At 29.9% G+C, this 27,655-nt stretch overlaps 1 protein-coding gene across 2 annotated transcripts; it reads right to left on the reverse strand.

The window, feature by feature from the left end:
* LOC126737817 (homeobox protein CHOX-CAD) lies at positions 1–26,381 on the reverse strand. Of its 2 annotated transcripts, none has more exons than XM_050442876.1 (3): positions 26,129–26,381; positions 23,164–23,615; positions 1–1,323 (listed from the first exon to the last, which is right to left on the reverse strand). In XM_050442876.1, the coding sequence occupies exons 1-3, from the start codon at positions 26,149–26,151 to the stop codon at positions 869–871; spliced, it is 930 nt and encodes a 309-aa protein (XP_050298833.1). In that variant the 5' UTR covers positions 26,152–26,381; the 3' UTR covers positions 1–868. The 2 variants fall into 2 exon arrangements, with proteins under 2 accessions (XP_050298833.1, XP_050298834.1); XM_050442877.1 differs by having other exon boundaries at positions 23,164–23,650.
* Positions 26,382–27,655: the final 1,274 nt, after the last annotated feature.

Raw genomic sequence — 27,655 nt, forward strand, 5'->3', positions numbered from 1 at the left:
ACTATAATAATAAGTAGTGTCAGTTAATTATAATAAAACCATTAAAGGATTACGTACCTTTTAACAAGAAAGTCACAGCAATTAAAAGAAAATAGCTTCAATAAATAGCTAATGATATGATAATATTAATAATAATAAAAGTAACAAACGCATAAATAATATTCACGTGCGTCTTGTTAACTTTTCATCACAATTATTAATTTTTCTCCATCCATTACTTACACTATAATATACAAAAATCTATATTAAACGATACCAAATAACATATATACATGTTTCCTTATATATTATTTAGTAGCGTAATAAATAATAAAATATACATTGCACAGACAAATTTTTACATTATTGCACTAAATTAAAATAGGCAGGACCGGAGAATTAAAAAAAATTTAATCTTCGAAAAAGCCTTCACATATTACATAGCTGGTATGTACCAAGGACATTTAAATAAAGACTTTTTCATCCTTAAGGATTTTCTAGACTAGCGGTATTTACAAGTGACATAGAAGCAACATGAATTTTTAATATTCTCTGTGCCAAATGAAAATCGAAGATGGTGAAAATGAAGTAACCTAAGCTGATGAAATCAGAAAAGTAAACATTTTAAAGGCTATTTACAAAAATTATTTTTTGTTTGTTTTTTAATCTCTTAAATCATAATTGCACTTGTAATTATAATAGATACAAAGTAGTAAATATCATTTAAATCATTTAAACTGTCTACCTTTCAGCATGCTCTTAATCAAATACATCATTGAATTGTTATTTGTACACCCAAAAATAATCTCAAACTTATCAATGATGTCATACAACTTACAATAAATGTCACAAAATATACCTTAAAGAAAATGCAATTATATTTTTATGGTTAACCCATTTGTTCACTGTTATCCGTCTCTAATTTCATCGCTTGGTCTTGTAGGAACCTTTGCATTACAGATGTAGACGGCGGTACTGTCGTTGGGAGCACATTATCATGGTGCTGCTGCTCTATTCCATTGTTGATATGGGTATGGTTCATCACCCCATTAGAAGGATTTTGCTGGGAGAGCATCCCGTTCGGCACCTGCTGCATGTTGATATTGCTATATAGTTCGATCTGGTTTTTTTCTTCGACCCTTTTCTTGTTTTGTTTCCTTTCTTTAGCGCGTCTGTTCTGGAACCAAATTTTCACTTGACGCTCTGACAAACCCAGCGTGGCGGCTAACTCAGCCTTTCTGCGAATGGTGATGTATCTGTTTACGAAAGTGAATTCTTTTTCCAATTCAATACGCTGATGGTCTGTGTAAACGACACGGTATTTGTCTTTTGTTCTCGTCTTACCTGAAACAATTAAAGAAAAAAGGTTAGCAACTTCAGAAATTACAGATTCTCAAAGAAACTCAATAAACTTTATAGAGTTATAAGGTGTTAATTAAAGAAAATGAAAACCTATTAAAGAATCCTTCTTTGTCTGAATTGGAAATTGTTGAAAGTATTGTTCATTTTCTTTGTAAATTAAGACTTAAATTCTAAATTATTTGTCCAACACTTTTTTATGGCAACCGTCGTATTATTTTAATTTCTTTAAAATAAAAAAAGGTAAATAAGCAATTAAAAGATAACAATAATATCCATTTATGTTATGCCTTAATAAACCTTCAACAAAATGTTTATTAATTTACTAAACCTTGATAACTCAGTATACAAATTTGGAGTGAAATGGAGAAAAAATAATCTTTATTTATTTTAAGTTTTATTCACCATGTTTTTGTGAAAAGCAAATTTTATTTTTTGGTATTTAAAATTTTTCTCTATTTCTATTTAATATTTATTAAATATACTTATTTGTTTTATTCATTTCTATGAATTTTGCTGATACCATTTATAACAATTAAACTTACGAAAAGTGGAGCGTATCTGGTGGAAAAAAATAATGAGATTTTAGTATTTATTGACCAAAATACCATCAATAGTTTTCAAATGATTTTCAGAAAACGTTACTATATACAATTATTAATAGGTGTTCTTTTACATAATCCGTTTTTATTAACGATTATATATTACAAGGATATTTACTTACAAAGTCTTTGTCAATCCGGCAAATAATGCATAACCTTAAAATATATCATTATTAGTTAAGTCATAAAAGTTTTAGGAACAAAAATTGAAATTAAATAAAAATGTTTTAAATATAATTTAAAACAATATCCAATAGGATAATTGACGGGAAAATAATATCAGGCTTTTCTAATAAGTAAACTTGTAAGATTTTTCAATCTTGTCAGCCTGTAGTCGCGACCATGAAATCTGTATTTATTTTCTTCATAAACTAAGATCTAAATTACAATTTATTTAGCCAACAACACTTTTACGATAACCACCCGAATATTTAATTTTTTTTAAAACACCAAATTTTTTATTCAAAGTAGTTTTCTTGACACCAAATTTTTATTTTATAAGTTGCTATTTCTATTATTTAATTCTAAAATTATTTTTAGGTTTTATTTTTCTTTATAGTGGAGCATTATTTTTTATGGAAATTGCTAACTAAGGCATTAAATAAAATGGTAACAACAATATCCATTTATGTTATGCCTTATTAAACCTTAAATAAAATGTTTAATCATTCATTAACGTCTTTAGTTACTTTAATTATTTACAATGTTTTTGTCAAAAGCAAATTTAGGTTTTTGATAAAAGCAAGAAAGTCACAAGTAAGTATTTTAAATTTTGGTCTATTTCTAGCTATCAACCATCAAATATACTTCGTTCGTTTTATTCCTTTCTGAATCTGCCTAGTAACATTTAAAAAAAATTAACTTACGACATGTATAGCACAACTAGTGGAAAAAATTGTTGCAGAGATTGCAGTATTTATTGTCCAAAATATCAATAATTTTCAGATAATTGTGAGAAAATTTAACCACCATCAATAAAAGTATGAATATGGGCAGCTCAAGCATAATACATGAAAAAGTACAACTGGTCAATTCTAAATGGTTTTGAGATATTGGTGGAAAAATCGCATACGTGTATCTTTTCACGTCATAATACACTAGACATTGCATATATTTACTTCAGCCAAGCAAAATAATTAAAAATAATCCTAGATAAGAAGCTTAATTGGAATGAACGCATTAGTCAGGTTATTTTCAAATTTGAAAGAGAAAACACATTAACTTGACACAATATTCTGACCTTTGAGTACCCACAGTTCACAAAACAGCTGGTTCAAATTCGAAACGCTAGATGGCCCACTCATTATAAAATATACATTGCATAGAAATTTTAGCATCTTTGCAAGTGAAGCACTTAATGTTGTATTGTAATGGAATGCCTATACTAATCATCGATCTAGTGATATGACGATAATAATATAACATATGTTATTTACCAAATAGAATGATATTTGTATGCTACCTAAGATATCTTTATATTATTAGCATAAAGACCTAAATATGTCCAGGCATCTTAAAACTACTATAATTATAATGATATTCGGACATGCCAGTGGGTCATCTTAAGAAAATAAAAGAGTTTATGCTTAACCTGCAATATTATAGGCAACTCTAATGATGATTATCATGATTGTGACAAATATATTCTAGCAATACAGGTGTTATTTTTGAATCTTAAAAATCATAGCAGAATAAAAGTACTTTTAATATCATGCATTTACTTCCTATTAATAACAGAAATTTTTGTAAATGTCTAATTAATTATTTAAAGAGTTATTTTTTAGTTATCGAGCTTAAATTATACTTGAAACTACAAAAACTTTCTTTTTTATCCCCATCTATATTATCCTATAAATATATCTGTGGTGTACTCCCTTGTTAATTAATTATATAGTAATTGTACATTAAAGCAAATTAAAATGTCTTATGGCACAACTCTTTAAAAGATCGGTGAAGGATGTCCTAGGGCCATTTCTTCTTCATGTTAATGACCTTTCGTTGCTCCCCATTAAGAGTACTATGTTTCCAGATGACTTCACCATCATTTGTCATGAAAAACCCATTGACTAATTGAAAATGTTTCTGGATACTGACTCGCTTATTAAGGAATAAGGAATAGTGTAATGCAAATCGACATTGTTTTAACATGTCGAAAACAAATCTGTTAAATGTTCAATGAATTCTGTCGCTATCAATAAAGATCCAATTTCAACTCAACAGTCTAATAAGTTTTTAGGATTGACAATTGATTGCAGACTTAAATGCCACGAACACGTAATTTAGGTGTGTAGTAGGGTGTCATCAGGTTGCTAGGCCCTTAGCGTAATATCTAAGAACTTAGACTTTTACATGGCAAAAATGCTTATCATGTCCTTGTGGAGTCGCATCTTCGTTATGAGATTTGGCTGCAAAAAAGAGCAATTAGAGCCCTTTGTGAAATCTTGACCCTTTGTATTGCTTGAAACAATAAGTATGCTCTTCAAAAAACACAAGTAGGAAATTGTAGGAGGCAGTTCGATTGGAACTCGTTTTACATACACCCTTCGGTTGCCCATTTCTCATTCAGAGCAAGCGAGAAGTTTTTTATTTACATGGGAAAAGGAATATTCAATCACTTTCTTCTTCGAATAAGAAAATTTAACTCATATTACATTATTAGTTACTAAGACATATTTATGCCTTTGTATGTGTGATTTAGGAAAAAAAATTACGAGTTTTAAATTTTACTGACTTAGATTGAATAAGGCTTTGTCACCAACTATGTTTATGGCAATAAAGCAACTCTTTGAGTTTAAATTAAAACTGTTTCTAGTATAAATCAGTTGCTCCCTAAATTATGCCCAAATAAACAAATTTAGCAAGATAAAAACTAAACAAAACATCCCGACCAAAAACATATTACAAACCGGTATAAGGTTTTAGAGTAAGCAGAGGGTCGTCGAATATAGTTGCCGCCACAGAGACTTGAAACGACACAGGGTAATAGCGCCAATGGAGCCCTAGGGACGCATAACCTCAAACTGCGGGGGCTGGGCCGCACCATAGCAATTACACAGCGATACAGGATCGCTGAACGCTGCCGCCTGGCGCCAACTTTCCGCTATTCTCTTTCCCGTTAACCGCTAACTGTCGTGAAAAATTGCTCCGTTTAATAGGGCCAACTGTTCTGATTTTAACGGGGATTTGTGTGATTCGGTGTCTTGTGATTGCGAGAGATTTATTGGTTTGTTTTAGGTTGCTTTTCTTTATTTTGTTGACGGAACAAGGATGAGTCGACTAAGTGTTATGGAAAAAAAGAAAATGTTTTTTTATTTTGGCACAGACGAAGAAAAATAATTTTTCAACATGTTTAGTGTAACGAAAGTCAATTTCCCGAATGGTTTATGCTCTCTAGGAATGTGTTCTTTAATGAACTTAATTATTTATCAAAATTTGCTAATTATAGCTTATCTTGGTCTCTAGGATGCGCAGATTAAAAAATGGAAGAGCCACTCTTGTGAGGCCTTCAACATCAAAAAACAACGAATTTCTTCTCAAAAGTACGCATTTTGTATATGTCAAGCAATTATCGAATATCGATATGGGTTTGCAAATAGACGAATCCTCATTACAGAACATTTCTGTACGAGTACACAGACAATTATTTTGGTTTATGTGAATGTTTATCAGTTTATGAGATTGTCTTTTCCATTAGGAAGTGAATTTGTCAGCAGACTTGGATTAACAAGTACTAGATACTGTGGTAAGGGTTCCAACTAACAGGGTACGTCGAATCTGTAGACAAGTTGGAGTACCGCGAATGACTGTTATGGCTTATATCCGTATCATTATCGTAAGGTACAAGATTTGCTTGAGGCCGATCACCATGTTTGCTTATTAGACCAATTTAAGCCTTATTTAAATGTAATATGAGCATAACTTAAATGGATATGATGACATTTATTTTAAATTAAGTGTTACGAGGATATTTTACCAATTTATTCTAAAGGTTTGTTTTCTTTTTGTAATTTCTTATAAAATGTAGGTGCCTACATTTTACTGTAATTTTTTACAAAAGTAACATCTGACACTCAGTGGCGGCTCATTGTTTTATTTGTCAAATTAATAACGATAACATTTAAAGTGCTAAAAATCTATTGTGTTTGCATATTTTAAATTGAGTAATTGGAATTGTATCTTTTATATCTGTATGTATCTCTTTTATTAGTAATTTCCCGCCTTTAATAGTAATATTGTTTGCCTTTATTTTAAATACTTCCAGAAATAGAAAATAATTTTCCAGAGGGATACTTCCTCTGACCTTAAGACCCCAGTTCTGCTGCATTTTATTATAGTGAATCAGATTAAGATCAGTTGAGTCATGCAACGAATACGCACATCCTGTAAAAAACTTTCAAATATTTAAATACTTTTACATTATTATTTAATCTAATTTTAAATATGTACTAATAAATAAAAAACCCAGTGTGCACAATACATAAATTATTAAGTTCACTCGTTTATTGGTAAGCGTCAAAAAATCCCCTCTAAATGGTGTAATAAAACGTTAAATATTAAGATAACGTCATAAACCTAAAGGGTATAAGGTTCTTCCATCTTGTTCACGTATTATTTACAAATTTAAATCATTGATTGATAAAACAACATTAGTATTTATTGCAGATACGGCATTAAGCCTCAAAAGATCCAGAATTATATTTTTATTATTATATACGTGTATTTGTGAATGGTGTAATAAAATCGTAACATCGCAACGTAAATATAAATAATAGAAAGTGCAACCTACGATTTTTTCATTTCAAGCATTACAAACATTTTCTTACTTTACAAATTTGGTTTTTATGTTTATTATATATAACTAATTTTATTGTATCCATAGTTTTAATATTATTTGGTTATATTACTAATAATTTTTGCCTTTGTTTTATAATCACTACATCGTTTAATATTTTTTAATACTAACCAATTAGAAAATATTATTTAATAAAATTAGACAAATGTTCGTAAGAAAACTTATTAAGTTATTAATGAAAAACAATAATTAAACAGGAAGAGATCATTACGAAGTTTACTAACGGAGTCTAGTTATTAGATTAAATAATTTATTTAAAGGCCGAATGTATTTTTTTGTATGTTTTATTTGTAAAAATTATTATTTTTCATGTATATTTTATTTTTGACCATTTTAATCAAAAATTTAATAAAAAATTAACTTTTTTGAAAATCCTATAAATTTATTGCAAAAATCTTTTTTTTTCCTTTTCTCGTTCAATAATTCAAAATGGGAGCATCAAATTTAACTATCATTAATTTAATAATTATTTTTATTTAATTTGATAAGAAAAACTGGATTTCTTTTATAATATAGGCCAAGGCTTTTTTTGCAATATATTACACTTAAAGTTTACAAATATACTAACTACTACCTTAAAGAAAAAGAAAATTAATAATTTAGTTTATAAATAAAAAGAGCAGGAATATCCTACCAATATTAATGTATACAAGAAGATATTTTTCTTTATTATTTAAAACGTTTGAGTCAAACTTAGCAATTTTAATTTAAAAACTTTATCAATTTAGGAACAACCTATATATTTAATACTTTTTAAGCAATTAAATAAAACAGAATATAATAATTAATTTAAAAAAAAGTACTAAAGTACAAAGTACTATTATTGGACTCAGAACAGTAATATAAACAAAAATGTATATTTGACTTTTCTTACTTAGCTAAGTACCTTGCATATCATTTTTTTAATTTGTAATTTCAATTAAAATGTGAAGAAAAAGTTTATATTTATTTATGGAAATTAGCAAGATATAAATTTAAACCCATTATTGCGAATCAAATAATAGTAATAGTACAGTACTTTGTAATTCTCTAAATGTTTTTTTTAGATAGGACGCTACTACATGAAAAATACTTTATTTTATTTATTGTGACTAATAAAACAATAATATTCAAATTAAAACAATAAAAAAATAAGTAGCAAGAATGTTTCCGGCTTAATATAACTAAAAATTATACCAGCGATTTTTTGCAGTTAATTAGAAATTCTATTCAAACTGCTCCCTAAAATGTAAAAAATCACGAATCACCTAAAGAGCTTAATAAAATAACAAGTCACTTTTAATATTGTCTATTTTTAAGGATTGTAAGGAGCATTAATTAGGATTTTGCTGTTGAGATACACTCTGTATAGCAAGTTACAAAGTCACTTATTAGTCCTATTCTAACCCTCTAAAGAAATAATCCTTTGTAGCGAATTTCTAATAAAATAGTTACGATCTATTATCTACCTGTTTTAGGGCTCACGAAAAATAATAAAATTTTCTAAAAGAAATAAAACGTCCATTAAAGCAAAATCACAGGCAACAATAAAATAGAAACTTTTTCGTTTTAATAGATTTTGTGTTTGTTGAAATAACTCTTATTTTGTGTGTTTTTAAATGACATTTTTATTTTTTACTTTATTATTCTTAAAACCTTTAATGGATTTTAGGTAAATTATTGATTTCCTAGTAACGACTTCAGTTTTAAAGGACAAAATCGGCCATTTTTGTTGTCATTGTAATTAATAACTTTTGTGTAGTTAATTCATGTTTACTCCGTATATTTGACATAAAAAATTAAACATATTCTTGCGCATGACGTCGATATTTATAGAAAGCTTTAATTTTGCGTTTACCACCATAAATCATCTTTAATAAATCAATCAACAATTTATAAATCAATCTCGTTTGTATTCAACGTATTTTGTTGAATCAAGTATTCAACTCATTGTGGGGTGAATGAATGGGTTTTTTTGTTATTAGATTAAAACTGCACTAAGTCGTTATTTTTTTGGATGTATGATTCACGATGTAAATAAGGAGAACCTTTTTTGCTATGACTTGAAAAAGACCTCTAATTAAAGCGCAAAATACCAGAAGACAAAAATAGTGATTTATTGAATAAAAGTGAGTAATATAGCCTCTGGATAACCATAAAATCCAAATAGACATTAAGATGACTTGGAGCGGGAGCCATAAAGCCGTTTTCGTTGGCCCTTTATGACGCTCGTTCGGACCAATCTCGCCGCGTCTGATGCCATACGCGGTCAACAATTTTATAGCTTATACATTAAGATTCTTTTTATTATTATATTTTTTTTACTAAAATGTTTAATGAAGGAGGAGTGGTCGGCACGACTAAAGCTTTTGTTAAAACGTTTTGGAATTTTTAACACGTATAATTGGAAGATAACTCAATTTTTGTTGATAGTAATGGGTAAACAAGATCGCCCGGATTTATTATAATACTTCAAAGGTGCCAAATATTTTTTTAACTGCCAAAAGCTATTTGAGAGTTGTCTAGTGAGTACCGTAGTCGTACATTAAAGAATGCCTTTTTTACCGATGTTTCTATTTGTATATATTCCATCTTCAAGTGTGTTTATTTATACAAACTTTCTATTTATTACTATTGTTTTCAATTTTATATATAATACAAAATTGAAAACAATAGTAATAAATAGAGGGTTTTTGATATATAATCAAACCCTGGGGCATGTGCCTGTTACCAATTTTAAACCTTTTACCCCCTGATGATGGACACCACTGTGTCCGAAACATGTAGGGAATTTTAAGCTAACTAAATGTTTAATAAATAGGTGGAGGGAGACTGGAGGATTTTCATTTTACCTTAACCTACCAGTCCACTGCAAGTATGGACTATTTCTTTACCATTTAGTTGTACTTAATTATAACATTTAAAAAATATAAAGTAATTTAAAATTATTGTCTAAAAAATAGGGCAATAATACTTATTTTGTTTTTAAAGACTAGTTTATAATCTTGGAAATCGCGATACGCTAATTGCGTATAATGTTCTTAATTGTTTTGTTAAGTACTGTTAAATACGTCAAAATCAGCGCAATTATCCGCAATTCTTGTGTCTAATTTCGCAAGTGTATGAAGTGACCTTAAGGATTCTCGTATGGTAGGTTGCCTAATAATTGATGTGGAACCATGTTGGTTTAGAGATGATATGGCGGCAAAATTTGAACTTAGTAGGCCATAAAATAAAACAAATCAAAAACTATTAGACTTAGAGCAAATAGCATTTTTAATGTAAAAATATTTATCCGTCGTATTTTGACATTTAAAAGTTTTTTACAAATTTAAATTCAGAATTTTCTTGACGAACTTCCTTTAAATTTTGATTCCCTAATATTCTAGCAAGATATAGCACCTCCACATAACATTAACATGGTCCTAAATTATTTAAGGAAATGATTTTGACAAAATTGGTTAGGCACCAATGGTCTAATAAGATGGCTAACAAGATTACTGGATCTTACCGCACAGATAAAAAATATTATTAAAGCTACAATATAAAGGATTCAAATATATAAGAATAATGGTGGTCAACATTTTGAACATTTACTGTGAGAACAACGTCTATTCTGATTTTGGTTATATTACTGTTATTGTTTCTATATATAATTTAGGTTCTTTGTTTTGCTTTTTGTGTTAATTTTTATTAGTTTACTTTACAGAATTTATTTAATATTAATATAAAATTGTCAGCTTGAATATGCTTTTTACTTAGAAACTAGAAAAGTACATTCGTATCTGTCAGGTAGAGCACGCCAGGTCTGAACAGTGGACTATTATACCGATCCGACGTTAAAATATTGCAACAGAAAACAAGAAAAAAAGTTATGATCACTTCTAGTTAAACCGTTACAGAAAATATTCTGTTAAAGTAAATTAAGCAGAATACAAATGTTTAAAATCCAAAATTAAAAAAAATATTCAAACCTCAAAAAAAATTAGAGCCTGTTATATGGTTGGTGTGCCACCCGGTATATTCTTTGAAATTTCGATTCTACGTCAAATTCTAGATACATTTTATGTGTAATATCATATACCTAAATATTACCGTTTTTGGCATATTGATTGTCGAAATGTGACCAATTTGCACATCTAACACTCTATAAGATTGAAGATCTGGATAAAGATACAGAGTGTTTTGAAGAATACCTTAAAAACATAAACTGTCAACCCCATTATAAAGGAGTCTCACTACAATACATCGATTATTACTTACTAACTGTGAGTATTACTTCGTAATAAAAAATGGTGTATTTAACGCAACAACAATAAACTCACAGACAAATACGTATGCCTTCAGTACATTTAAAGAAGAATTAGTAAAATATAATATACTCTTTTATCTAGAGTGTATATTCTTTAGAGATTATAAAACTACATAATTACTTTAATATAAGTTGGACAAAAATTTATTAAAATCATCCTTCAATTTCTGCTTCGGATGCTTCGCCAATATAATAGTAACTAATCAACAATTTATTAGAGAAACTGTGAATAAGATTTCTGGGCAGCATAGCAGGATATTAATCTTGGACTGTATATTCAGTTGTGTAACCTCTTTGCAGCATATCGTGTCCCAAATCATCAATTTGGCGCCCAACACTAATGCAAATGATTTTTACATTTCAGGTATTGCAAAATTTCGAAATGAATCAGAAGGCATTTCTTCAGGTTTTGAAATTAAATTATGTGTATATTAAAAAATAACATTCTTGGGCAGTTCGCAACGTCACCGGGCTTTTGTGCGGGTCCGTTGTTAACTCAGAAAGTACTCCTTAACTACAAACTTCTCTTTAAATTCAGTGGTAGTGCATATTCATCAATAAAATTTATTGACCATAAACCTTTTTACATTTACTTTAATTGACACTTCGTAAACCTTTGGGTGGTTTGAGGATACGAGAATCATTTAAGGCTTTTTACCCTTAGTGACCAAAAAACGATATAAACTATGTCATATTTAAATAATAAAGCAAAGATAAATATTCCAAACTAACTTCCTCTTTAATGGTATATCAAAATGGCTATAACTATACACTTACAACAAACTAAGATCCGAATTTACCCCATACTTCGTAGCGGGATGTTTACACACTGTTCTAGTCCTATTAGGACAATACACACGTTGTCAGGTGCTTGGAAGGGTCGTTATCTCCCTCTACAAACATTTGCCGACATTTTTCATCTCGCCGCCCGCTAATCCCGTAATCGTCGCTATCGACTCTTATCAAAAGTAAATGATGAAGTCTAGCTTGCCGCGCTTTCGAGTGCATCCAACCATGCGAAAACTTTTTATTTATTACTATAGAAGTCTTATAAATTTTTTAAAACTTAAAGTAGAAGTGTACTTATGATAATTGCAAGTACGGATTAGGTTAGTTAAAAATACAAGCGATTTGATAACGAACTAAAGCATTAAGGGTTAACAGAAATCAGTAATTAAAATTTTCAATTTCAAGATAAAAAATGTTAATCTTAATTTCTGCTAAATATGATATTTGTACTGGTATGATTTAAGTCGTGGCAGGATCATTTCTGAGAATTTTGATTAAACCATTTACTACGACAGTTCGTCAAATAGATGGGCAACATGAAATTCAGGTACTGATTCCAACAACGTCAGTTGAAATACAGTTCCATCAACAGTATTCATTATGGATCATTACATGGTCCAGGAGGGTCTTTATGGTCTTCAGCTACGATAGTTCTACCCCTACTCATAATTGCTTTAGATCTCAGTGTTGGTGTTAAGAAATGATATTAGAAGATATTATAGGAAAACAGGAAATATAATGAGGATTAATGATATAAATGCTTTAAGAATAAGAAACATCACTTTCAATGCAGTAAGTGACCATTTGGAAGACTCTGTGGAAAATTAAAGACTAATTTAACTTTCTGAAGGCAGAAAAATATTATACAATGTCTTTGAAGAATAATGACGATAAATGATGCTCTATCATTTGATAAACTTAGACGAGCAACTTAATGTTCTTTTTAAATTTTTTTAATTTTAATAAATATATCTGTTCAAAGCTCTGGTGTACAGCATATTTCATATAACGTATATATTTTTTTATTTTCGCGATATATATGACGCGATAAACTAAATTTACAGCTTAATATAAATAATAAAGCTTCTTTTTAGTTCTGAGCTGTATCAGCACCATTCTATTCCATACTAATTATGATTTGTAAGTATTTTGAATAATCTATTAACGGCTTTCTAACTAATTAATTTTTAAGTAATTAAGTTGGAAAACTTAACTAAACATTTATTCCATTTAGTTAAAGGCTACGTAACAAATAAAAAATAATTAATTAAAATGAGAGTCGTGAAGAATGTGTTTTTATATGGAGACTTATAAGAACAAATTCCAGAAGCAACTTAATACTTTTATCATTGATAAATAAATTCCTTAATATATTTCCAAAAATTTTTATCCAAGTATTTTAGATCATGATAACTTGTGGATCAGTTTAAAAATTCATTAAAGGAACTGATTATTATTGTAGAAATACTAATCTGGATTTTTAAATAATTTAAAACAGCCTTGAAGTATATCTATCTGGATCTTTTCCTACGAAACTTTCAGAAATGAGAATGATCTTAAAACCTCCTGAACCATCTTGAAACATCATATAGCATTCTTATGGGAAGGTTATAGAAATTCTTTAAACATCCTGGTAGATAATAGATAAGGTATCGCCTTAAAACAGAGTGAGTGTAGCGATCTATTGTACGTGTAAACTTCCTGACTGAACAAATAAATTTTCGTGTTTAAGAAACGCCAGTGCTCCATATTTTTAGCAAATTTACTTTTGTGTTCACAGAGGTCGACAAATATTTACCTTATTTAAAAAATGTATTGGAAAATTTGCCATCGGAAACTACCGGAGAAGGTAAAACAAGTTTGCAAAAGGTGATATTCTATAGGCTACAGTATTTATATAGGAATATAGTAGAAGGTACCATTTTGTGTATTAAGGTTGCTCTAGTTCTTGCTTGGTAATACTTGCTATGAAAATATAATATTAATGAAAAACTGCGATAATTTGATGATTATTTTAATTTAAAGCTAATAATTTTGTTTTCATTGTCAAAAAATTTATATATGGCAATTTTTAAACAAAAATATAAAATAACTATGATTTAGTTTTATGGTATACCTTTTAATAAAATATTTTTGTTTTTGACGACTTTTTTTTCAAATTGCTTTAATTTTCTTAGTTATTTCTTTTAATTTATTATTATATAAATAACAAAAATACTAAGTTTAATAAATATGTTAAAAACGAAGAAAAAAGTTACATACTGATTATGTAAAAGTACCTTAATATATACAACAGGATAAGATATGCTGATCATACGATACTAATGGCCGACACAGACGTTAAGTTTCAGAATATGATTGATAATGTTCAAAGAGCATGCTCACACTATAGAATGAAGATCAACATCAAGAAAATGGAGACGAATAGTAATTAGCAAAAATCGTAATTAGCAAATATCGGTAAATCGTTTTAAATTATCCTGGATTGAAAGAGACCCAAACCTCTATACCGAAATAAGGACTTATTGAGCAAGCCCGCCAAGGATTTGCGATATAAGCGACTCCTCCTCTGATTCATACTTGAACTTAAATGACCTGAAGGAATAAGGGGTTTGGAGAAGAAAGAGACTGTCCTGGATGCAAAACATCAAAGACTGAACTGTCCTGAACTTTAAGCAAGTCCTTAGAATGGCACAAGATATGTATTTGTCATTGTGAACGCCAACCTTTATCAAAGACGGTACGGAATGAAGAAGTATAATATATTATATATTAAGCGTTGAATGTGTAGAATTTCACACCTAGGTAAGAAGCTGACTTTCTCACGCCATATCTTCTCTACTTTTCCTAAGGTTACATTATCTACTTATTGTTTTTTTTGTGTACTATTTTATATGGGTACTGAAAAACGTTTTCACCCACGTGTAAAATGTAATTTTCTACAAACACCATATACCAGTAGATTAAAAACCATAAAATAATTAACCAGAATTTTTAATATAATTTTAAAATATTCGACAACCTAAAATAAGAAAGTTACCCACACAAAAAACTATGATCCAGTGCCAAAGGACTTGCTGAAATCCAATAATACTAATGGTACTAAACAAGTATTTAATCCTCTTCTAAGACCTGTAAAAAATATTTTGATTTTATTAAATTTGTCTGTGGGTAGGTCTAAAACCAGATTGTGTAAGATTATTTTCTGAATGAAAATCAGAAAATTGAAAAGCAACAATTCTTTTTAGAATCTTTGATACTATGAAAAGAAAACTTGCAAGTTTATAATGAGCAGTTTCAGATATCTGGATATAGTTTAGTGGTGAGACATAAATTAAAAATCTAAGTAAAACCTTCTATCAATCCTGGAAAGATAAATGCAAGCATTTTCAGATTTATATTGCCAGACAGTTTATTGTTTTGATCTTTATCAGAAGTCAAGGAAGGTACTCTACAGGTATTATTTTAGAATCATTTTTTTATTAAGAAAAGCCCTTTTTTCAGACTTTCTACACTTGTAAGTAAAATTTCTCATCTCTTATTGTCATATTTCCGCAGATTTCAATTTGTGTTTAAAATTAAGAAATGCCCTATCCGTTTGTTTCATTATTAGCCTAAGGTTCATCATTAATTAAAAAAAAAACTGGCCTCATATTATTTTGTGTAACTCAGTGAGAAACCTTTCAGTATCAAAGTTTGGAAAATCTCTATATACTTTAAGCATTGAAATAAATTTCTCTTTTTTAACGTGAATATTACAAGATATATCAGATCTGAATATTACTAACGAAGTATGAAGTTGATGTCATCATTAAGTTAATTAAAGTTTAAAATGCTCTTTTCTTCTGTAATTCTGTAATTTTTACCTTTTTTTTAATACTCATAATCCTACAAAGGAAAAAATCATTTTATGATGAACCAGACATTTTTTAGCAAATAAAAAGCGTATTTCAGTCAAAGGAAAGAGATTAATAGTTTGATATATTGCTGCTAAAAGTACTGCAGATCTATTTTGGTTAAGTTTATCACTGCATAGGAGTCTAATCACCAAATTTATATAAATATGTTGAACTTGGAAAACTCCTGCCTCTTTAAGCAGGTCATATTTTCTAGACGTTTCCACAGAACACCATGAGGCACGGTATTAAAGGCCTTTGCTAAATCAATAAATATGTATACATATACAGGGTGGTCCAGTTTACACGTCATTAATTTTAATACGTGGTAAAGAATTTAAAAAGACATAGACTTTCATTTTAAAATTTTTCTCAGAAATGTTTAACAACAAAGATACCGGGTGTTAAAGTTAACAATAATTAATTGTTTATTTATCATAACTTTTAAACTACCAGCTCAATTTTAATTAAATTTCGCATTTAGGTTATTGTAGTGAATTAACGATTAGTGATAAATCCAATTTTTAAAAAAGTTGCCAGTGGCGTAACATACGGAGGGACTTGGCATTTTTTGTCTCAAATCTGCGAGGTGATAAAATATTTTTTATAAGAAGTCAACTGTTAGATTCTCCATTTAATTTGGAAAAAAAGTTATTCCTGCAAAATTATGATTTAAGGCACTGTTTTTAAAATATCCTAGTTTAATTGTACAGAAACGCCCATTTCTTTTTCGAAAGTCTATTTCGTTTTCAATTCTCTATCACTTATTAAAATTAATGACTTTTGAACTGGACCACCCTGTATATGTATACATACATATGTATGTATACATACATATATATATATATATATATATACATATGTATGTATACATTTCATGCTTTTGTTCAAAATCAGAGACAATGCACTTAGTTACTTTTAGAAGAACATACTCCATGCTACTAATAAATTTTCAATTATTAATTTACTTATAGATGGTTTCTAATATATTCAAATTAAGGACTTTTAAATGGAAAAATTAATTAAACGTTCAAGTCCGGCTTGGTTGCTTTAATTAAACCAATGTAAAAATTTAAAAAAATTAGCTGAATAAAAGACAAGCAATTCATGTTCACAACAAAATGGCCCCCCGACTTATTTAACCTGACTCGTTTTGTTATATAATATTTATTATAGCTGGTCAATTTGCTGGGCGGTGAATTCTGGACGAAATGCCTGTGGTCTCTCAGAACCCCTAATCTAACCAATATGGATTCATGATCAGTTATAATTATACAGCTTTTTAAAAAATGTAATTTAATTTAATGTATGTTTTTTTATGTTCCTGAAATGGGAATGGAGTCAAAAATTAAAAATAGATCACACTAGTGAATTTTAAATAATTACGAGTGAAAATATTCATAGTTATTTATGTAACAAGTGTTTAAAATGATCCTTTTTTTATAAACGATAATTCCCATGAATAAAAAAAGAGAATTTTATACACGTGTAACATACAAATTTTTCTACTACCGAAGAAAACATTAAAAGAACCAAATTACTTTACGCAATTAGTGCGTGAGAAAACTTCAAAAAAATTTTTAAGAAATTAAAAAATGAATGTAAATAAACGTCAAATTACTTTTTACGCACTATTAAAAACTTTTTTCAATATAAAGCATAAAAGCATTTTAACAACCTTTATGTAACTCGTTTTAATTATAGTATTTGCAATTAGTCACATTTATATAATAAAATTAGAATAAATTTTCTTATTTGTTTTCAGAGAATTCCCATGTAATAAACTAAATTTCCATCTTATAAAGATAATACCTTAGGCGCCCGCCTTACTTCAGATACGTTTTATTTTTTTACTAGACCAGTCGGTACAGGTCAAACGGACTTTTTAAACGACACTATAACTGACCCGGCACAATTTGGGTAAATTTTATGATGTCTTCATTCCAAACAATAAGAAGATTCATAGAAACTGTACGTATTTTATTGCATCTCTGGGTGCTGATTTGCTCCCAAAAACCGAAAAGATCGTCTCCATTGTTCGCATATCCTTTTCGGCAACATCAGATGGAAGGCGGTCAATGGTAAATACAACTTTATTTAGGTATGTTTACGCCTTATTTTGACTTTACTGTGGGGAAATATCTGTTTAAAACCCGAAAAGGGCAATAAAATAGAGCCGTGATCTGCATAAAGGTCGGCTCAGTTTCTTTACCTGATGACGGAGGGATTTTCGAGAGTTGATGAATTGATTTGTGCCGACCAAGTGCTAAAAGCCAAAACTAATTGATAGAGACGACAAATTTTGTTTGCTTTAAAATACGCTACTTGTCAATTAAGTCATTATGAGCACGTCTGTCAACTTTCTTTTAGTAATTACACAAAGTAACATTAGTGTTTTTCTATTCATTTAAAATACTTATTTTTACGCTAATCTAATTCAACTGGATCATATAAGCATATCTTCAAGATTATTTTAAAAGAATTAAATATTAGGTAATTGAAACAGTTTTATTGGCATCGTAAGTCTAAGAAGACTAATATTAACTAAGCAAATAAAACTTAATATATTGTTGTAAACGAGCATACGTGCTTAGCAACTTCATAAAACAATAAAGTTTATGAACTAAATAATTTATCACTGCAACTTTTCTCAATTTTCATTTCAAATATGTAGACTTGTTATTGTAAGGTGCCAGGCTTAGTTTATTGATAAACAGTTTTCACTATATAAACTAATTTTATTATTGTTATTTAAAAAGGATTTCGGTTTAAAGTGCAATTTTGTAATTTAATTGTGTTGTTTAATATTACAGGGTTTATTTAAAGGTTATATTATTTAAATATTATTCTTGTCAGAAATTTGATTTTTAGATTGAATAAAATAAATGAATTAACAAATTCTATATAAAAAGGAAAATGAAGCATAATGACATGAATGGGTCTCACAGAGATGTTAGCTGCTAGTGGGGAAGTTTTTCATTAAAAAACTCGAAAAACACTCAAAAGCCCTTCCAAAAAAAAGCAATAGCCTTTTTAGATTTCATAGATCTATTTAGTTTTAATTCATATTGACTTGTATAGTTTACCTTTTGGATTGTGCATACCCTAATTTGTGTTTCAAAGTGCTACCGCTAGGTAACGCGACGGTGTAAAACAGGACACTTATTTGTTTGAATGGCCTATCTCCCGATTATTTTATTGAAGCATCTCTGTAGATACAAAGATATTTTGAATTTATTTTTTTAAAAGCGATTGCCTGTAGGTCTGGGTCTTTCGTACTGCCTTTATGCAGATAAATTCTGCATTCTTTGGACACAAATCGAGACAATCCTAGTATATGTATTGGCTCGATGTGCAAAGGATTTAGAGTTTGTGCACCTGTAATTGTAGTGTTAATACCAGGTGAATGTTAAAAAGAAGAAAGAGAGAAGCACAATTCAAAAAACAGACAGGCTTCTAGAGATTTGGTGATTGATTGACTCAATGACGGGCTCAAAAACGAGGTCAAAAAATTACTTTTTTCCGATTTTTCAAAGTTCTCTCATTCCTTTAGTTCTGCTCGAATCCCATTACAACCCGGTATTTTCGTGATGTAGATGATGAAAGCAAGCCGTTGGTATAGTTAGTTCGATTTCGAAAAAAATCAATTTTTGGAGAAAAAATTCAATACGGGGGTATACCAGAAGAATGAAAAATCTCAAACTTCAGTCTCAAACGAGGTCGATATATCGGCTTCTATGGACAATATCGGAAAAATTCCAACGGATTTTATTAAGTTTAGCTAAGTCCTCTCATTCCTTTAGTTCTGCTAGAATCCCGTTATAACCCAAAAAAAAAGGTGTTTTTATAATGTAGGTGATGGGAGCAAGCCGCCGAAGAAACACATAAATTGTCTACAATTATAGATTACATTAGGTGCAGACGTAACGATAACGCAAATAGAGAACATACCCAACTTTATGCATTAAAAAAAAGAATAATCCTACCCATGTAGCACGATTAACTTTAAAGACAAACATTAACAAACAAGATGTCTAAAACCGTTAAATGACATCATTTGAGGTCTTTAGAGGCCTTATGGTATAAAATGCCATCGTTTGGCTTTAACGTTTTAATAAAGAACCGTTTTTATTGGTTATTTATTGAAAATCTTGTTGTATCACTTAAAATTAAATATTTTTTTAATCTTTATATATATTATATGCTTTAACAACCTTCTAAGACCTTTATATGATACCGTAATGTGGGGCTACTTGCCCACCCCGGGGTAACTTGCACACCACGTGTATTTTTGATTACTTTTTTTTTAGGTTATGTTAAGCCAACGTTATGCCAAGCGGTAGATGCAGTAAATGCGGGTATGTCGAGGAAATTAGCAGCCGAAACTTTCAAAGTAGAACGGACTATGAAGACTTCTTGGTGCACACTCGAAATCAGTTGGTCGTCCAGGGGTTTTAAGTGATCAAGAAGAGGCTCTCATTTCAAAGAAATTGGGTGTTGTAGCAAATTGTGGACTTCCTCTCACAAAAGTTGATATTCGTGACGTAATAAAAAATTCTTGGACAAACAAGGAAAAAATGTTCGAATATTCAAAAATAACTTTCCTGGACCTGATTTCTTACAATTATTTATAAAAAGGAACCATTTAAGCGTTAGAATGGCTTCAAACATAAAGAGATCCAGAGCATCAGTGGATCGTAATGAAATTTCTTTAAAAATATTAACTTAGCAATTAGAGAAGTGAAAAGCTCAAATTTGTATAACTATGATGAAACCAACGTTACAGATGATCCTGGGTCCAGGAAGGTGGTAGTGCCAAGGAACACGAAGAGAGTGGAAAGAGTTCAGGAGGATTCCCGGGCTACGATCAGTTTAATGGTTTGTGGAAATGCCAATGAAGACCTTTTACCACCAATGGTTGCATATAAAGCTTTGAATCTTTATGACAACTGGGCGCAAGGTGGACCACAAGGAACAAAATATGCGAGCAGTGCGAGCGGATGGTTCGACATGAACTTATTCGAAATGTGGTTCTTCCAGCTTTTCCTGCCTCACGTCGAATCCACCAGAGAAAATAACGACCAGATGATTCTCGTTGGTGACAACCTGGCAAGCCACTTTTCACCACAGGTGATAGAGGCATGTGGTACAAATAACATCTACATAACTCCCTTCCCAGCCAATGCCACACATTTAATGCAGCCCCTTGATGTGGCCGTATATGCGCCTATGAAAAGAAAATGGAGAGAGATTCTCGATCAGTGGAGAAAGGAGTCGCGGTTCCAAGGCTGTATCCCGAAAGAACAATTTCCGAACCTACTGGACAGATTGTGGAAAGGGGCAAGTCAAAATGTAGCAGAGAATCTCAAATCAAGATTTAGAGCAACTGGTTTGCATCCTGCAAATCCCGACGAAGTGTTGAAGCGCATTCCTGGTGGACTAGAAGATGCAGACATCGAAAGAGTCTTAGACAACAGCTTGGTTGATTTGTTGAAAGAGCACCGTGGAACAGGGGTTGAGAAAAAACTTTTTCTATTTCTGAAAATCCTCTAACTGTTCCTGAGGAATTTCGAACTACAGCCGAAGAACCAGGACCCTCTTCATCTAGCGTTTTGCCTTTGCCATACACTCAGCAACTCCCTACCAGCAAAATCAAGAGAGAAAGAAAGACTAATAACTCCCAGTGTGGTATCTGCAAGATTAATTGGAAAGACTACAGAGGCGCAATTGATTGGATACAATGCACGAAGTGTCGAGCTTGGATTTGTGGACCCTGTAATAAATACAGCAAAGACCCTTATTTTGAATGCGAATGGTGATGTGAGGATTCTGAAGACAATGAATCTCCAGTCACTTCAGGACTTCCTAGTTGACAATAATAATTAGCCAATGTTTTGTTTTTGTTACACTTGTGATTTTTTCAAAGAATATGCTTTATTTTACCAAAGTTTTACTAGATAAAGTTTGTTTATTTTTTAATAACTTCTTATTAATATTTCTAAGCATTTATCGATACAGAATTTGTTTTTAAGTTTCATATTTTTAAGGGGTAAAATGCACAGAATATGCTTTAGAATGCAATTTATAAAATTTTTTTCATGGATGTGCAAGTTGCCCCAACCATGGGGTAACTTGCACGCCCCACAAACAATTTTTTTTTGGGACCAATGGCTGTATTCTTCCAATTTTTATACCAGCCATGGGTAGCCCTTAAACAGGTCGGTACAATGTAATTTTTGCAAAGTTGTAAAGTTACAATGTATGGGGGTACATTGAAAAATGTGCTGAAAACGTGTGCAAGTAGCCCCAGTTTACGGTATATATATTTAGGACCAATAAAAATAAATTAAGGATATACATTTTTGACGTGATACTTCTACGTCAGTTTAAGGCCATTAAGGCGTCAGATAATACAAAAATGACAATTGTTGACATACTTATCTATAGGTTTCTACTTTTTTCAAAAATGCAATTTACAGTGAAATCAAATTATTTTGAATATGATTTACTCTATAAAGTCCAAATGGACTAAATTACATCTATTTGGTAAATGAAGATATTTATTTTAATGCATAAGCTAGTTTCTCAAAGAAGAAAATAATATTTTAGCTTGAACTACCCTAACATCATTTTTAAACTCGCACATTAAGTGTCGTATCAACCATTGAAAAGTTCTTACTATTTATTTAAATTACTAAGTAACATTTCATCAATGATATCAGAACCTAATTATAAATTCAAAGAACAATACGATTTTGTTTGCCTAACTAGTCGTTTTTGTTTGTCTATGTGGACTTAACGCGTTCATAAAGTCTAAGTGAAGTAGTCAGCATTATGTGCATGTAACTTGTAAAGTGATTTTTGATATCCAGATTCTGTGGGAATTCGTAGAAAAATATCTAAAATATAAATTACCGCGAAATATCGAAAATAACGCTTTTTGAAAGTGTGCGAAGATCATTTTACATTACTGAAGCTAAAGAGTCCGCATGCATTGAAATTTAAAAAATTCAATTCTTGTTACATTACCAATTTTTTAACGTTTTTAACCAATGATAGCTTTAAAGATCAATATCCTATTTTGGAATTACTATTTGTATATCAAAAAGAACTATGCTTAATCAACTTTTCGTCATGAGGAAAAGCTTCTTTTTCAATGAAAAATGTGAAGTCAAGCCAAATTTATTATCGCACTTTGCGACGGAAAACTATGGTAGTGATTAAAATGTAAAGCAGTAAAATGTAAATGAATTACTTATTACTAGTAAAGATCGCAATTATATATAACAAATATATCCTCATAAGCGTTCAATCTGATCACTTTTTTTTGAAAAAATGATAAGGCTTTAGAAGTTTCACATTCTCAGCCAAGCCTTAAATTACTACGACACTTACCAGGATTTGGTTGTGATTGATAACTGGTTTTCTTAATCCATTCATACGGACTTCTAGCCGGCGGTGGTCTCGGATTACCACCTAAAGCCTGCGGTGGCGAAATATTCCCACTTTGTCCTCCAGGACTTGACAATTCACTACTACCAGAAAGCGTAATCGGAGGTGAAGGAAGCTGATGTTCCGGATCAGCGTGTGGTTGTAAAGGCGGAATACCCGTGTGCACAAAATCCGGAAACTCGTTATGAGGAAATATGCCGTGCCCGTGCTGATGATGCCACATTTGCGGTTCTTCCTGTGGCAGATAAGCGGCGGGAGGCGCGTTTATTTGGGCACCCTGGTGATACCCCGCGGGATACCAGGAGTGCATATGATTGTTTCCTTGATGGAAGTGCCCGTTGGGCGCAGGTTGTTGCCGATACATTGAATTATAATATGAAACCATCCTCAAAAGTCTACAAAACAAAACATTCACTTAAGCACTCCGAAACTAAAAAAGTTTTTTTTTCACTATTTAAATCCGTAATTATATTTTGGAAAATAGTAAAGACACTTGGAAACAAATCAAAAATATCGATACGGTACGATGATGCTTCATTGCCCGATGCGTCAACAACAAATGACAAGGAATTATTCTGAAATCTCACTAGACAGGCTTTAAGGTACATCGAAAGATAAGAGCGACTAAACAGTAAGGGGCGTGACGGAAGGGTGGGAGCACCAATTAGAAGCGTTAGTTTGGAACATGGCAGATATGCATGCTTTGGGCCAGCAAAACAGGCGGTCCTTCGAGCCGGTGTTACAACTTTATTATTGGGAAATGTTTAATTAATCAAAAGGTGTATTATAATGATAATCTTTTTTTTGTGTGAATGGTGCTTTTATATTACCGAAAGGTGTCAATTCTAAGAGGCCAAGGTCTGAAAAACCAAGTAAATTTTTCGTTTTTTTTTATGTCGTATTTCTTTAAACGACCGATAAAATTTTTATGTCACCACCTTCTTTGTAAGTTTGTCCAAACAGATTTAATGTGTTTTTTATAATAATGGATAAAACGGTAAAAATACACGCATAGTAAGTCACAAAGTCTAGCTAGGTATACTAAAGTAAAATATAAGTTCATATCGGTTCAAAATAGGCAAGAAACAGCTCTATCAGGCTCTCAGGTAGTTATTATTAAGTCATATTTGTATGCTGTTAAAATTATTTAATAATTCTTTAGATAAATATTGTAAATTTTTACAAGCAATTCAAATAAGTTCTTATATCTGGACTTAGACGCAACTGTATGCGAAAAAAAATAATTTATTTTTGTTTTAATTTCGTTTAAGCCCACACTGGTAAGTGCACAAAATTTACCAATAATTGTAGTATAAATCAGATTTCTATAATCTATATATAATATAAAAATGACTACGTTATTCAATAATAACATCGTGCCACTCTAACTTTACTTAAAATAATTCCCGTTAAAACTGCAATGACTAAAAGAGAGCAAAACTAATAAATATAACCTCCATTAATTTATGATTCAGGGGCACTATTGGTAATGGAAAACGGCAACGAATAAGAAGAACCTAAGCAAAACTAAAATCCTCCTCAACTATCGATGATTTAATAAAGGTACAGAGTATGTCCTCATATATTGAACCCCCTCTACAAGGGTCAGATGAAAACAAAAAAAATTATACAAAACTTTTAGGGCTTGACTTTTTTTTAAATGTCAAATTTTGATAGATGGTTAGTTTTTTCTTATGGAACACCCTATATATGACCTCATAGTTAAAAAGAGCCAAATTTTCTAATTTCACATATATATAGTTTAGTATAGTTATATAGTTTTTTTTTATATTGGTTAGGTACTTTTATAATTAGATCGTTCTGGAAATATCGGGCTCCAAACTTTAAAAAAAATATCACATTGATTATTTTCAATTTTGACAAAAATTAAAGAGATGTGAAAAATAAGGCAAAAATAATTTGTTAAATATTTAACTAGTAGAATTAATATTTGACAAATTAGCAAATAAAAATGACAACAAAATTCAAAATAAATCAAAAAATGTTGTTGAATATTGCAAATAATTACTTGTGTTACCTTTATAACAAAAGTTATAGAATATTTTTTAAAAATCCTATTAATTCCATTATTAGTTATAATGGAGAGAGTGAATCATTATATTATTATAGTTAATAAGTTTTAAAAGTTTTTGCTTCATCAAGAATAGCCGTATTATTTAATAGAGAGAGATGATGAATTATTATAATAAATATTCTTATAATGAATATTCTAATAAATATTCACAAATTCTTATGGCAGTAATTAATCTGCATATTAAAGCATTAAGAACTATTTAAAGTACATATAGCATTAAAAAAACATCATATAAATTGGATTTAAAATTAAAAACGTTTATTATAAAGATATATTTAATTAATTAAAAAAACAACAGAATATAAGAAAAATGACCAAATAAATATCTATTATTGGGCAAAAATTAATAACTTGCTATAAAGGTTGCTATTTTTGGTTCGATTTTTTCACGTTTTCTTCGTTTTTCCATAATATTTAAAAATAATCAATTACAATAAATTATATTGAATTTTATTTAATCCTATGTTAAGGCATAAAAAAATATTAAAATCATCAAAAATTAGGTTAAAATATGAAAAAAATATAGCTCCTAGAAAATACATAATGTAATTTTTAAGAAATTCTTACAAAAAAATTAATTAAAATTCGTGGGTCGATAAACTCATCCCTATTTCAGTTCTGATTCAAAGTTGTCATTTGTTGTACCATTGGACTCATTTATATAATCGTCGATATATTGTATTAACTATTATATTTACTAGACAAATCTCTGTGTCTCGTAAAGGAGAAAAAAAAAACTTGATTACTTTTAGGATTTGTTTCCAACTGCACTTTAAAGTTAATAAATAACATTGACATAAAACATGTACTTACAATTCACTTATCAATTCGCTCATATCCTTAACGACTGTTATTTTATTAGGTGCAATAAAGGCAACATAATTTTGTCAAATCCTGCCATCACGCATAAAATACCAAAATCCCGCCTAAGATTAACGAATAATCTAGCTTTAAGCAAACATAATATGTATATTATTTTATTAGTGCTAATTATTACGTATAAATAATATTAAACAAGAAATATACACCGTTTTAAACAGTGACGTTCTTACTACTAATTTTCTCTACTAAGAATGTCCTTTTGCGACTTTTTTGAATGTATGACCTTTGAAATTGGTATGCCGTTAATATTTTAATTCTTTGAAGTATGTTTGGTTTGTTTAGGATAGTTTTAACGCAAAATTTGTACATGGTTTAATACAAAAGTGCTCGATGCCATTTATGTTAAATAATAGTAATACTTTTTTGATATTCATAGGTACTTTTTATTAGGTACAATATTATTTTTATAATATGGTATGAATTAATATATAATCTAATTAACCAGAAGGCTTTTTAACTTCAAATATAAAAGTGGATAAAACAAACTTACTAGAGAAATGACTTTTAACCTGCAGTTCCCTTACTTAATAATAATTTAAAAATTTGAGGCCATTTTTTTTAATTGTAGTTAATTTATTTACAGAAGTATTTTTACAATGTTCCGAGAATCTCCTAAAATCGCATTGGCCATCTAATCTGCATATGATACTAATAACTCATTCACATGCATGCTTAATAATACGTTAATATAATATGGTATAGAAAAGTACCAAATCCAAAACTGTTCTTTGTAGAATGCCAGTTTTAATTTCTTAGCTTAGCCATATTTAGCCATGGTAAATAGGTCAAAAAACCGCAACTTCATATCTGCCTAGTATATTAAGAAATTTTTTATAAGTCACAGTATCAAGAGCTTTTGCAAGATCTAGGAATATCGCCAAACATTTTCTGCTTTAATTTAAGTTATTTATCATTTCAGTTATTATTATCATGACTTCTTCTTTACTAGACACCTCAAAAGCTCCATACTGATTTACGAATAAAACGTTGTTTTTAAAAAGTCCATTAATCCCATCCGTATTCATTTTTGAGAGGCCTGAGTATCATTTAAGTGATATTTGATTTAAAATTGTTATGATTATTACTTATAATTTAAATTAGCTTGAAGGATTTTATTGATTGTGTTCTTAGTTTGTATTGAATTATTGTAAAAGGTGTAGATCTTACATACCTGTTGTCCATAAGTTTTCAAATTACATTTCTTTTTTTTTCAGTGTCAATATTTATTCTCTAGATATGCCCTAATGATCCTTAATGTTTTCAAATACCATTGGATATTTAAATTGACCGATGCTAATATTTAATACTTAGATATCGGTACTTTTTCTTTGTTGACTACTATTTTACCGAAAGGTAACAAAACCTAATAAAAATACTATAAATAAGGGTCCGTTTTATTAGAGGCGGACGCTACCTTTTGCGCCAAATCTGTAATAATACCCAAATTGCAATGGTTTA

Source organism: Anthonomus grandis, chromosome 6 (assembly GCF_022605725.1).
Source record: "Anthonomus grandis grandis chromosome 6, icAntGran1.3, whole genome shotgun sequence".
In the NCBI taxonomy this organism is placed as follows: Eukaryota; Metazoa; Arthropoda; class Insecta; order Coleoptera; family Curculionidae; genus Anthonomus; species Anthonomus grandis.

Excerpts from the sequence above, each read along its gene's own strand:
- LOC126737817 (XM_050442876.1), bottom strand. The coding sequence starts at position 26,151 with ATGAGCGAATTGATAAGTGAATT. Across the intron at positions 23,616-26,128 it reads AGCGAATTGATAAGTGAATT|ACTTTTGAGGATGGTTTCAT; the intron begins GTAAGTACATGT and ends TTTGTTTTGTAG. Across the intron at positions 1,324-23,163 it reads TCAATCACAACCAAATCCTG|GTAAGACGAGAACAAAAGAC; the intron begins GTAAGTGTCGTA and ends TAATTGTTTCAG.